Consider the following 14,909-nt stretch of genomic DNA (forward strand, 5'->3'; position numbering starts at 1 on the left):
ATAAATGTTTATAACTCCAAAATGAAATGAGATATTTTCACCAAATTTGACACACACATGTATGGGCTCACTCTGAGGACACATAAAAAAGTGTTGGGATTGTGCCTCTTGGCGCTATAATTGAACAAAACATGAAATTGCCATTAACTACAATACAGTATTATATGAATGCATTTGTGTTCCATTACGAAACTCAGTATGTGTCATCAGCACAATGCTCTGAACGTTCTCAAATGGTTTCGAGACAGCATAACATTGTAATAACATAAAAAAAAAAAAAAAATGTTAATAGCTTTATATAAATGTGGCCTATTGTAATGAGACTAGTCTTTATAGATTCCATGGGCCATGCTGAGAACATTAATGCCAATTTTGTCATAGTTAGCCAAACTTCCTATCTGCCAGTTTGATTTTCAAAATCGAATCGTATCATCTTCAGACCATGTCGGTAAAAAGTTATGGATTTCTTGTTGATAAACGAAACCATATTCATATAACAGTATCGAATTTGAGGCTTTAAAGGATTAGTCCACTTTTAAATAAACTTTTCCTGATAATATACTCACCCCCATGTCATCCCAGATGTCCATGTCTTTCTTTCTTCAGTCAAAAAGAAATTAAAGTTTTTGATGAAAACATTCCAGGATTATTCTCATTATAGTAGACTTGAATGGGCACCAAACAGTTGAAGGTCATAATTAGTTTCACTGCAGCTTCAAATTGTTCAACATGGGAAAAAAAAATTGAAAATTATATTTTAACCTTAAATGCTCATCTTGAACTAGCTCTCTTCTTCTTCTCCTCTATTAGAATTCCAGCAGTGTAGACGCTGTTAAGCATAATACTGCCCTCCACAGGCCAAAGTTTTAACTAATTTTTATATGCAATATGCTAGTTCAATAGTATAGAACAATTAGTTCAAACTTTGACCTGTGGAGGGCAGTAATACACTTAGCAGTTTCTACACTGCTGTAATTCTAATAGAGGAGAAGAAGAAGAGATCTAGTTCAAGATGAGCATTTAAGGTTAAAAAAATTTTCAATTTTTTTCAGAAAATGAACAATGGTTTCTTTAGATAAGACCTTTATTTCCTCATCTGGGATCGTGTTGAACAATTTGAAGCTGCACTGAAATTAATTATGACCTTCAACTGTTTGGTGCCCATTCAAGTCTACTATAAGGAGAATAATCCTGGAATGTTTTCATCAAAAACTTTAATTTCTTTTCGACTGAAGAAAGAAAGACATCTACATCTTGGATGACATGGGGGTGAGTAAATTATCAGGAAAAGTTTATTTAAAAGTGGACTAATCCTTTAATGCCAAAATAACTCTTGAGGCTGTATCTCTGCAAATGCTTTGACATTTTGACACCAAACTTTTGTGACAGTCATTGTCACCGCACCTCACCACCTACTGGTCGAAACTGATAAACCAGTAAATCTTTATTATTGACTGTATTTGTGATTTGTCAGCTCTTTTATGTAAAATGATTTTAATAGGTCTTTAATTGCTGTTGCAGTTGGTCTGATGCTCCCAGCCATGCTGGCGCGACTTGTTGCGCCGCCTTTGTGCTTGGCCCCGTAAATGCTGCTTGCAGCTTTAATTGTATATGCTATTGTTGATGACTGTTTTAGTTATTTTATGTGTTTTAGTTTCTCCTGCCCAGGGACTGCAGATGAAATTTAGCTCTGTAGTTAATTCTGGGGAGGTCACTGACTGTCCATTGTCCATATTAAATAAAATGTAAATAAATTAACATAAATAAATAATATGCTATCAGCTATTGTGTGTTGTTTGAAAAAAGCATACTCTGGAATTTTTGATATATTTCTCCTAGGGGATTCATCCATTCACCACCAAATTCACTCACCAAGATATAGAGGATGCTAGATTTGCAAGTGGATTTTTGATATCTTAAATGGTTTGGCCGTGGCGAGGCAATGAATTTATGGTTAAAAAAAAAAAAAAAATATATATATATATATATATATATATATATATATATATATATATACAAGCGTGTTATAACTTCTGCACTTTCTTTTTTCTCTGCATTACTTTTGTATATTTGTTATCACTTATCTCCTTAAGACTAAAATGGATCATTGAAAGTATGTTACTGTCAATACTGTTAACTCAGTTAGAAAAAAGAAAAGCACAATAAAGGATTTATAAAAAAAAATTAAACCACTTTGTGATTTAATCCACCAAATGATACAACACGAACACATTTAATTACATATTGCTGAGTTCAACATGTTCCTGGGTCAACATATGATGAACAAATAAACATAAATTGCTTTGGAGTATAGCATCTACCCAATGTGTAAATATAAAATGGATTACACTCTGACAGAATCTATGAGTAAGTAATAATTAATAAAGGTAAAAGCACAGTTTTGTATAATATTGCATGTGTCTTTTTGCTACATATTTAACCAATGTATTTATTTTTCTTTGTTTCTAAGAAATGCCTTAAATACTGTGTGGACTGTACAGTAATTGATATTGTATGTGTGTGAAACAACCTGAGTAGCTTTTTTCCCCCAAACTTTTTTCATTGTTTTGATACACTTTTGCTTGAGGATTATAATCATGATGTGACCTCAGGAACAAATTAAATGTAGTGCCCCAGCTAACAAAACTACTGCATTGTTTTTGTATGTCTGTATTGTGTGTGAATTTCTATACACTTTCGCGATTTAAGACCGCAGCGGAACTTTTACATTTGTTCGGTTTTATGACGCCATAAAGGTGCGCCGCGGTACTACGTTTATTTTGACTCGAAAGGTTTGTTTTTTTACTCTTTTAAAGTCATTTAATGTGCAAACCAGAAACGAAACCGTTCAAAACAACTGATACGCGCTTCGAATCACTGGTTCGAAACGGAGTATTTGCAAAAGGTTCTAAATCTTCACGAAGCGTGTTTCGAACATCACATATATCCCATCACTAACTTTAACTGTAAAACGAATTGGATGTTATTGAATGCTTTGTCTACAGTGAATGAACGTAACAGAAAGCTTGCGTCTCATTTCACTTTATGTGTTTTTAATCAGTTTGTCGTAAATATTAATTCAGTCACTGAAGTAGTGATGAAGAAGGCGTTTTAAAACTCAACTGAATAAAAGTATTGGCAAAACTGCAAAGAGAACTCAAAAACATCCGGTTGAACTTTTACAAAACATTTTCAAAATGCTTTCATGAAAGTGCAATATTTTAAATGTAATATACCTGCAAGGATCATAACTTTGATAAAGGTCATTAAATACTAAATATAATAATAAATATTAAGTTTCTGTTAATGCACTGATTACTGAACCAGGGAGCTATAATTAAAATTTAGTTTGGATTTTTCTTTCTGTTAATTATTCTCATCTTAATCATGACAGAGTGTCCAAACACAGAAAAACTAATGGTGAAGCAACTGAGATTCATGTGATAAAGATATAATGATGGCGTTTATTAAAGAGGAGAGTGAAGAAATGAAGATTGAAGAAACATTCAGTGTGAAACAAGAAGATACTGAGGAACAAACAGGTTGGTTTCATTCTCAAAACTAAGTTTATGTGATCATGTTTAAAATGTTCACCTCTAGAAGTGAATGATATTTTAGAAGACTGTCATGAGTGTTCTAATTAAAGCAGTTTTATTAGACATGGAGCTGGTCACCACATATGGACAGACATGTTGAGATCACATGACCAATACTAATACTGCATCAAGTGCATCTGAGAAGATCCTACTTCCATTTTGGCATTCATTAGTACAACATTCAGTGCTTTCCACAGGTTTGAAACATACTTGTGGTGGTAGCCGGGTGAAAAATCCTCCTATTACCCACGGCACAAAAATGGTCTACTACATGTGACAAACAAATAATGTGTGATTTTTAACATATAGTGTCTCTCTCAGTGAATGGGACACTTTTTTACTAATAAAATTTATATCATGAATATTATACATTTCAAATAATGTTAGTCTTTTCTTCCTGTGGGGGAGACTACAATTTACTATGAATTAAATGGAAATCAAATTAAATACAATCTATTGTGTAACCAAAATACCAATATTGCTCAGAAGAAAAAAAAAAAACTTTTTAATTATAAACAAGCCCGAAATACACTGGTATTAGTCTTATTTTGAATTGTCTGTACTATTGCAGGCTGATCCTTCAGATTCTTACAACCGTATAAAACATTTTATATAAAGGCCATAAAGTAGACATTGCAATAATTCATCAACTTGAGTTCATTAGCAATCGCTTGGCATAAATCTGCACTTTTCATTGATTGAAAATCACTTTGAAGCAGTCTGAAGTACTGTTGCGCGAGCTTGTAGAACGCGCAACAGCGCCCCCCTTGTGACTTTGCAAAATGCAGCGCCCGTGGGAATGTTAGCGGGAGTGAACAGTTCTGACGCACACATAAAGAGCAGGTACAAAATGACTAGTTAATCGATCGTGGATGGTTTCATTATCTCAAGTGTATGTAAAAGTATAAGAGGATAAAAATAATAAAAGCAAAAATGTGTCTCCAAATATACTTGGGCGGCGGTTAAAATACCTGGGCAGACCACCTAAAAGTAAAGTCTATTTGTGGGAAGCACTGACATTAATTAAATTTGAAAAGTATTATAAAAGTAGCCTAAACAATATAATTATTTTTTGTAACATTAACTGATCTATCATTCAATGACCTAAAATATGGCTTATCTCTTGAAACATGTAAATGGTAGCAACTCGCTCTAATGTTAACCTAGTCCTAGATAAATGTGCACTATTATTATCCATGCTTGTGTGGAGAGCGTGCTTACTGTATGGCATACAGGTGCTGGCGCGATCACTTGCATTTAACTTAGGCTACGTCCACACGAAGCCGGAGCTTACCCTAAACCGATCTTTTTTTTTCCTCGTCTCAAAAAATATCTGCGTCCACACGAAACCACTGAAACGACTCAAAACGATGTAGTATACATGCAAGACCATTATGTGGCGCTGTAATTCTGCCGCAGAAATGCACTTAAAGCAGCGAAGAAGACTTGGAGCATGCGCATAAACCTTGCGCGCTGAATACAAACTTTAGCAAAGCTTAGAAATAACACTTTATTTTGGTTCACTAGCTTCTGCAGCACGAACACAAGCATGTAGAGTCTGCTATTGCTGTTGTTGGTGCTGTTTTGTGGTGTTAGCGCGTCTGACTAGGGTCGACACGTGGGGTGATGACATCATCGTTTCAGAAAATATACGGATTGCCCCGTCCACACGGCAACGCCAAGCCGGCGTTTTCAAATTTTTCCACTCTGGGACCCGGTTTCAAAAAATTCCGGTTTCACCTTTCGAAAACGCCGGATCCGTGTGGACGAAACGCCTATCCGTAAAAAAATTTGTGCGGTTACACTGAAACTCGTCTCCGTGTGGACGGGGCCTTAAAATACTTTTAATTTCATTTTGGTCATACAGATAAGAGTAAAGCAAACTGCAAAGGTTTTTTATTTCTGTAAACTCACAATAACAGCAAAATGATGTCTCACAGAAACAAGAAATATACAGCCAAACCAAAATTTATTCAGACACCTTTAACATTTCACACATGATCACAGTTTTATTCTATAGGTAAAAAATGGTAATAAATTGTGAGAAATTAATTTTGATAATGTCAGATAATACTTAAGCAAAACAGGGTCAGGTCAAAGTGTCTGAATAATTTTTGGTCACACATTTTTATCAGTTTTACAGGTAGTCCACTGTACAATGAATTTAAAAATGATATCTAGTGTATGAGTAATTTTTGGTTTGACTAAATCCATAGAAAGCTTAATGTCTATGTTTAAACTAACAAATGAAAATTTTAAAATACATTCTCAAATTATGTAATCTGTATGAAACGTGCATATAGGCAAGTCCAATACTGCGGAGATGAGTCGGCATCATTGACTTAATCTCTGCAGACGCAAACACAGAAAACATTATCAAAACATTATTAGACGGGCTCCTTCTGTTTTTTTTCACGTCACACTCATAATCATTATATTTGCCAGTGCGCTGTGGCAAGCTTCATACGTGCGCTCAAGCACGGATTAGGCTAAATTATATATCAATTAAAGCCTTATTATTATGATTTATGGCTTAACATAAATGTGTGATTAGTCGACTAAATGCTTAAATGAACGACTACTAGTCGACTAGAGAAATCTTTAGACGAGGGCAGCCCTAGTATGAACCCTATGATTAGTAGGGTTGAAATCTTATTGTGACATTGGGATTCAAGATCAGCTTGAGCAGCACACTCTCATGTCCTGCACTATTTTAATGGTTTCACATAGAAATTCACTACTGTCCCATTAACAATGGATGTATGTCCATGCACTGCAATTTTCAGGTTATGATGAGGAAAGCTAACCTGCACAGTGTATACAGAGAGAAAAGCAAAGGACCTAATACTGAGCCCTGTGGCACTTGTGTTTGATGAGATGTCTCCTCATTTGCACAGAGAAAGCAGTAGCAGTCTGATAGATAGGATGTAAACTGTGAAAATGCTTGTCTAATAATAGCAACAAAAAGAATGCTGTGGTCTATAGCGTTAAAAGATCTAATATCACTAGAAGACTGATGTAGCTATGATCAGACGCCAAAAGCAGATAATTTGATAAGGGATTTGAATGACAGCTTGAAACAAGTGTCCAGTTAACAATATTGAGAAGACATTCTGAGATTACAAGAAAACCCCATAATAGTCAATTAGTCGCTTAGTCACAGGAAAAAAATATACAGGAAGTGGTGAAGTCCCGCAGTCTGTGACGGACAGATCATTAACAGCTGGACATTGAAACACTCGCTTATCATTCATTGACCTCAAATATGGCTTATCTCAAACATGTTAGTAGCATCTTTACATGGCCGCTCGCTTTAACGTTAACCTAGAAAATGTGTGGAGCTTAATAGTAGCATGTTTACTGCATGACAGCTAAAATGTGCGGTCACACTGCACTTTTCACCCCATTGACTTCCATTCATACATATGTGAATGTATCAGACCGGAAACGCAAGCTTGTGTGAAAGATTTCGCATTTCACTGCGTTCCAAAGTTAAAGTTTGGTGAACTCTGACCTGACGTGTGACCTGTAGAAAATCGATTCATCATAGCATGACCTCTTGACTGATTTAAAAGAATGATATTTTTGCAGTAAAGTCGAGTAGGTTGTATATTTTTATAGTATGTATTACTATATATTATATGTTGAATTCATGTTTTTAAAAAAGACGCTGTAGACCGTGACGTCACATCACAGCTCTTGCTGCATCCGATAAAATTTCATACGTTCAAAGTCCATTGTGACCACGGCTTAACATGGAGGTGCCGGTGCGATCACTTGCACTTAAAATACTCTGGAATTTTTGGTCATACAAATAAGAGTGGGCTAAATGGCAATTATTCAGAGTCAATTATTCCGCTTAAACTACGATCACCACACCTTAAATACACTGTTCCGATGTTATATTTCAAGACATTTGTCAGGTTTTTGTCCTTAAAACACTATTCTGTGTGCATCTAATTTCTTACACATCTCATCACAATCATCTGTTTCTAATTCCAAATTGTCATTTCACAACTAGCAATGAAGACTTGAGCCTTGCAGAATATTATCGTTGATACAGTTATTAACGCAGTTGAGAGAGAATAAGCTGATCTATGCGTCTCTCACGGCAGCAGTGTCTCAACTAATAGCGAAACTATAAGTTTATCTACCTCAAGAACCACACAGTTATTACCTCACTGGTGAGTCATGCATCTTTTAAGTTGATAAACTATTTTACTGATTAATTTGTCAGCGCAGCGCTGACAAAGCATTTCTGTGCGAGTGTCCGTACTGTACGTGTACATTTGAAAGAGAGCGCAAGAGTATTAATAATAATTAGTACAATAAAACGTTTTTTGTGTCAAAAATCTTGACAAGAATTTGTTGTTTTTATCCTATTGTTAACTATATTTGCCTGGTCTGTCATTGTGGGTCTTGTTTCTCGTGTTTGTAGGCTGTAAGGACCTACTGAGATAACTGAAAATATTTGGTGAAGTGATATGGAACTGCAATGCGGTCAAGACCTTTTAGAACTACTTTAGACATGCGTTTCCCTGAAAATAACTGCACACCTTGAAATGTTGGTCAACCAATCAGATTTGAGTATTCAACAGACCAGTAGTATAAGGTTTATTGATAAACATGCAATTAGTCGACAGTCACTTAAAATGAACGACTACTTGTCGACCAGCGAAATCTTTAGTCGAGGGCAGCCCTACAGGAAACATTGGTAACACTTTATTTGAGTGTCCTTGTTTTACCATTGTTACACTATTCATTGTTGTTACATGTACTTACTCTAGTAATAACAGTAAATTATACATAATCACAAGCAAATAATGTGAAAATAGAACTTAATCATGTATTATGTTGGTACATTTATAATATTTAATACTTACAGTGGGTACGGAAAGTATTCAGACCCCCTTAAATTTTTATATTGCAGCCATTTGCTATAATCATTTAAGTTCATTTTTTTTCCTCATTAATGTACACACAGCATCCCATATTTACAGAAAAAACACAGAATTGTTGACATTTTTGCAGATTTATTAAAATAGAAAAACTGAAATATCACATGGTCCTAAGGATTCAGACCCATTGCTGTGACACTCCTATATTTAACTCAGGTGCTGTCCATTTCTTCTGATCATCCTTGAGATGGTTCTACGCCTTCATTTGAGTCCAGCTGTGTTTGATTATACTGATTGGACTTGATTAGGAAAGCCACACACCTGTCTATATAAGACCTTACAACTCACAGTGCATGTCAGAGCAAATGAGAATCATGAGGTCAAAGGAACTGCCTGAAGAGCTCAGAGACAGAATTGTGGCAAGGCACAGATTACAAAAAAATTTCTGCTGCACTTAAGGTTCCTAAGAGCAGAGTGGCCTCCATAATCCTTAAATAGAAGACGTTTGGGATGACTAGAACCCTTCCTAGAGCTGGCCATCCGGCCAAACTGAGCTATCGGGGGAGAAGAGCCTTGGTGAGAAAGGTAAAGAAGAACCCAAAGATCACTGTGGCTGAGCTCCAGAGATGCAGTCGGGAGATGGGAGAAAGTTGTAGAAAGTCAACCATCACTGCAGCCCTCCACCAGTTGGGGCTTTATGGCAGAGTGGCCAGATGGAAGCCTCTCCTCAGTGCAAGACACATGAAAGCCTGCATGGAGATATTTCAGTTTTTATTTTTTTTTAAATCTGCAAAAATGTCAACAATTCTGTGTTTTTCTGTCAATATGGGGTGCTGTGTGTACATTAATGAGGAAAAAAATGAACTTAAATGATTTTAACAAATGGCTGCAATATAACAAAGAGTGAAAAATGTAAGGGGGTCTGAATACATTCCGTACCCACTGTATGTGTAACTGTAACCATGGCACCTTAAAATAAAGTAGCTTAGTGCATATATGATCTAGCATACTTGGTGCTGGTTGTAATGTCTGTTATTTTGTGTCTTTTTTTAAGACCTGATGACACTGAAAGAGAAGAGCCAAGAAGTGAATGAAATGGAAGAGAAAAATCAGTTTAAGAATCATCATGATTTCATGACTGAAGAACAATTCACACAGACTAAAAAGACATCCACACAAAAAACTTCTCAGAAGACCAACTCTAACTGTGATTACACCTGCCCTCAGTGTGGAAAGAGTTTTGGTCAAAAACAAAATCTTAAAGCCCACATGAGAATTCACACTGGAGAGAAGCCTTTCACCTGTCAACAGTGTGGAAAGAGTTTCACTCAGAAATGGAGTCTTAAAGTCCACATGAGGGTTCACACTGGAGAGAGCTCTTTCACCTGCCAACAATGTGGTGAAAGTTTCACTCAGAAAGGACACCTTAATGTCCACATGAGAATTCACAATGGAGAGAGTCTATTCACCTGCCAACAGTGTGGAAAGAGCTTCACTCAGAAAAGGAGCCTTAAAGACCACATGAGGATTCACACTGGAGAGAGCCTTTTCACCTGCCCACAGTGTGGAAACAAGTTCACTCGAAAAGCAGCCCTTAAAAAGCATATGAATTGCCACACTGGAGAGAAGCCTTACACATGCCAACAATGTGGAAAGAGCTTCACAACAAAGCTAAACTTTAAGTATCATACGAACATTCACACTGGAGAAAAGCCATTCCCATGTGAACAGTGTGGAAAGTGTTTCAGCCGTAAAGTAACCCTTAATCAGCACATGAGGATTCACTCAAAAGGGGATTGTTTTGTATGTCATCTGTGTGGAAAAAGTTTTACAGACATGAAACGTCTTAACATGCACATAGCAATTCACTCTGGAGAGAAACCTTTCAAATGCCAGCAGTGTGGAAGGAGTTTCCGTTTAAATAAACACCTTGAGGTTCACATGAGAATTCACACCGGAGAGAAGCCTTTCACATGCCAGCAGTGTGGAAAAAGTTGCAATCATAAAGTTACCCTTAAGATTCACATGAATCTTCACACTGGAGAGAAACCTCACACATGCTCTGAGTGTGGGAAAAGTTTCAGATATAAGGCAACCTTTAATGCACACATGAGTGTTCACACTGGAGAGAAGGCTTTTGGATGCCCTCGGTGTCAACAGAGTTTTGCATATAAATCTTCTCTTGAAGCCCACATGAGAAGTCACACTGGAGAGAAACCTTTCCCCTGCAAACTCTGTGGAAAGAGCTTCTCAGAAAGAGGGAATCTTAAAACTCACATGAGAGTTCACACTGGAGAGAAGCCTTACACCTGCCCTCAGTGTGGAAAGAGTTTCATGGTTAAAGGAAACCTTAAGAGTCACATAAGAGTCCACACTAGAGAGAATATTTTCTCTTGTCATCAATGTGAGAAGAGCTTCACACAGCAAAAAGACTTGAATTGTCATTTGCAAACTCATTCTGGAAAGAAATTGCAGTGTTCTGATTGTGGTAAGAGGTTTGAAAAAAGTTATTTCAAGAATCACCTTTGCATTCATTCTGGAAGAAGATTTAATTGTGATCATTGTAATAAAAAATTTATTTTGCCATTACACTTACAGATACACCTGAAAAGTCATAAAAATGTGAAACCCTATTTGTGTCATTTGTGTGGAAAGAGTTTTAAATGGCCCAGCAATTTAAAATGGCACAAGAAAATACGTATCTGTGTGAAATCAAAACCTCGTTCAAATCACAGCTGAGGCTTGTGGCTGTTTTTCTGTATCCACCTTTATCTACACCTAACCACCCCATTTGCTAAAATTTGAGTGGTTACCGTAGACGCCCTTTAATTTCGATTGTATAGAGACGTCACTCCATTTCATATATATTGATACCTCAGAAATAAATATTAGTTAAACTTTTGTCTTGCTGTGTTATGAAAATGAAAGATTATAAATAAAATGACACAACCTTAATTGAAAGATTGTGTATTTTCATCATCTTTAGTCAGATGCATTTACATTGTGATTGTGACCCAGATGCAGTCAATTCTATCTGTGTCTGTAAAGGTGTGAATCAAATGGCCCATACAGTCTTATGGCCCACAGAAACAGATGGCCAAATACAGCAAAATATAACATAATAAATATGAGGCATACCGACAAAGATTTCAATGCTGTAAGAAAAATTCTAACCAGACATTTGTAGAGTTTGCAAAGGAGAAGAGTATTTTGTTTGATGAATGGTGTAATGCAAGTTAACGGGTTTGTTCACCCAAAAATGAAAATAATGTAATTTATTACTCACCCTCATGCCGTTCCACACCTGTAAGACCTTGAAATCGGTGAGTCCTGCAATGACATTTCCTCTCTCAAGATCCATTAATGTACTAAAAACATATTTAAAACATGTTCATGTGAGTACAGTGGTTCAATATTAATATTATAAAGCGACAAGAATATTTTTGGTGTGCCAAAAAAAACAGAATAACGGCTTATATAGTGATGGCCGATTTCAAAATACTGCTTCGGGAAGCTTCGAGCATTATGAATCAGCGTGTTGAATCAGCTGTTTGAATCAGCGCCAAAGTCGCATGATTTCAGCAGTTTGACACACAATCTGAATCATGATTCGATACGCTGATTCATTATGCTCCGATGCTTCCTGAAGCGGTGTTTTGAAATTTGAAGCTGCACTGAAACTGTAATTTTGACCTTCAACCGTTTGGAGGCCATTGAAGTCCACTATAAGGAGAATAATCCTGGAATGTTTTCATCAAAAACCTTCATTTCTTTTCGACTGATGAAAGAAAGACATGAACATCTTGGATGACATGGGGATGAGTAAATTATCAGAACATTTTATTTGTAAGTAGACTAATCCTTTTAATTCAATGTCAGATTGGTGAATTTCACCTAAAGATGACAAGTTTGCAGGGATGTATAAATACCATAAAATTACTTGAATTGATTCTGACATCATACATTTTTTCACATCTTTCTTCAGTCGAAAAGAAATGAAGGTTTTTGATGAAAACATTCCAGGATTATTCTCCTTATAGTGGACTTCAGAGGCCTCCAGATGGTTGAAGATCAAAATTACAGTTTCAGTGCAGCTTCAAAGCCCTTTAAATGAAACCAGTTGAGGAATAAGGGTCTTATCTAGTGGAAATTTTTGGAAAAAATACAACCGTTTATGCTTTATAAACACAAAATATCACCTTGAACGTACTTCCCATTTCCACATTCTTCAAAACGCTTACGCTGTATGTCCTACACCTTCCCTATTCTACTTGCGGAAAAAAACGAAAGTGGTGCCGCGGTCCTTCTGTAGCTAGAATAGGAAAGGCATAGGACAAACAGCTTCCTACTAATGTAGGAAATTTAGTTGATAATGTTATTTTAAATGAATTCCTAATTTAATTGAATGTACCCTTTAAAAACATACTTTTTCTCTTTTCTGCCAATAATGATGCATTTTATTCCCGATCCTGTTGCTGGCACATAGCCCTATGTTCCTCAATGGTCTGAAAATAAAATAGAAATACATTCAGTTTAGAAAGGAGTAGTTGGTTTTTATAACTCCTGTTATGCAAAATTACCTTGTCAACTGCTTACCAGTTATAAATAAACTTCTTTTAATTACCTCGGTGATATATGTGTGTTGTCTTTTTTCTTCATCTGGTTCTGAAAATGCAATGGTATCTGATCCAGATTCCTAAAGAAACCTTGCCAACATTTTACCGTTCTTAAGAGCAATCACTAGAGACTATAGTATCAACTCAACTTGCTTGACATACCTGATATACCTCAGCCAATTTTATGATATATAGTCTACTTTTCCCAATGACTATCTTCAGCTCCCTAACAGAGGCAACTTGAATTTTTTTAGGCCGGAACACACCAAGCTGATGCCGATGCCAATGCCGACGCCGACGAACTACTTAGTCTACTTAGTCTCAGAAGCTACATTTTCTGAGGCAAACTCACTTTGCTAGTGGTAATTAACTTTAGCTGGTGATTAACTTTAATGCTACCTAACTTACCCAAGGACGCTGTTTTACTACCTGACGATTGTGATTAAATAACTTTGATTTGCCTCAGAACAATTGTATGCATCCTTGTTGGTCTTCTGAACATTAAAGGAACACTCCACTTTTTTTGAAAATAGGCTCATTTTCCAACTCCCCTAGAGTTAAACAGTTGAGTTTTACCGTTTTCAAATCTATTCAGCCGATCTCCGGGTCTGGTACCACTTTTAGCATAGCTTAGCATAGTTCACTGAATCTGATTAGACCGTTTGCATCTCACTCAAAAATGACCAAAGAGTTTCAATATTTTTCCTATTTGAAACTTGACTCTTCTGTATTTACATTGTGTAATACGACGACGGAAAATAAAAAGTTGCGATTTTCTAGGCCGATATGGCTAGGAACTATACTCTCATTCCAACATAATATTCAAGGAACTTTGCTGCCGTACCATACAGTTCCTTGATTATTAGCTGGAATGAGAGTATAGTTCCTAGCCACATGAACTATGCTAAGCTGTGCTAAAAGAGGTACCGCCAGACCCAGAGATCGGCTGAATGGGTTCAAAAATGGTAAAAGTCAATTGTTTAACTCTAGGAGAGTTGGAAAATGAGCCCATTTTCAAAAAAAGTGGAGTGGATATTTAGCTCTGTCTTGTTTGGATTTAGGAAATAGAATAAAATAAATTCCATTGCCCATCCTCTAAGGATACCTTGAATCATTGTTACAAGTACCCCAGGCACATCGTTTTACCATTTTTGTATCATGAACACTATCAAACTGATAAAAGCTTTGGATTTTCTAGTGTACCTCTATGGCGCTGAAACCTAAAGATGTCAGTGTTCCAGTCCCGTGCAACTGATACTCAACTGCCATTGGCTCATCTGTGTTCGAGGGGAGGGGCTTACCGATTGATGAAAAATGTCTTGAAAAATATCAGTGTCCCCTGAGTGCTGCTACTCTTGTTGAATACATGAAACTGCACTTAATATGCAATCAAATGCAGATAATGCAGCCTGCTGCACTCCATCGCCACCTTTTACTTCATCCATTTTGATTACCATCCGTGACAAATTTTCCCACCTATTTATACCTGCCAAATGAATATACAGGAGGTGTGATAATCATAATGAGATGGCACTGAATAGTGAGCTCTGCAGATGTTACTAGTAGGAATAGCTATTGTAGACCTCTATAATTCCTATAATTTATAATTCTCGCTCTGCATTCTTATTTCACTTGCACAATTAATAATGCCATATTGCAACGTTATCTATCGATAGTTGTATTTGTCTGTGGTCATAGTAAAGGTTTATGGAAAAAAAATACTTTTTAAAAAAAATTATCAAATAAAAAGAATGGCTCGTTGAGAAAAGAGGATCCCAAACTCTGGCTATAAAAGGTCT

General features: G+C 36.3%; 1 protein-coding gene across 3 annotated transcripts; it reads left to right on the forward strand.

The window, feature by feature from the left end:
- Positions 1-2,792: 2,792 nt before the first annotated feature.
- Positions 2,793-11,366, forward strand: LOC137024062 (zinc finger protein 234-like). 3 transcript variants are annotated; one of them, XM_067391220.1, is made up of 3 exons: positions 2,793-2,905; positions 3,395-3,542; positions 9,549-11,366. In XM_067391220.1, exons 2-3 carry the CDS (start codon positions 3,455-3,457, stop codon positions 11,231-11,233), a joined length of 1,773 nt encoding a protein of 590 aa, XP_067247321.1. In that variant the 5' UTR covers positions 2,793-2,905; positions 3,395-3,454; the 3' UTR covers positions 11,234-11,366. The 3 variants fall into 3 exon arrangements, with proteins under 3 accessions (XP_067247321.1, XP_067247322.1, XP_067247323.1); XM_067391221.1 differs by having other exon boundaries at positions 2,846-3,262; XM_067391222.1 differs by lacking the exons at positions 2,793-2,905; positions 3,395-3,542 and adding an exon at positions 7,757-7,780.
- Positions 11,367-14,909: the final 3,543 nt, after the last annotated feature.

Source organism: Chanodichthys erythropterus, chromosome 8 (assembly GCF_024489055.1).
Source record: "Chanodichthys erythropterus isolate Z2021 chromosome 8, ASM2448905v1, whole genome shotgun sequence".
NCBI classification, from domain to species: domain Eukaryota; kingdom Metazoa; phylum Chordata; class Actinopteri; order Cypriniformes; family Xenocyprididae; genus Chanodichthys; species Chanodichthys erythropterus.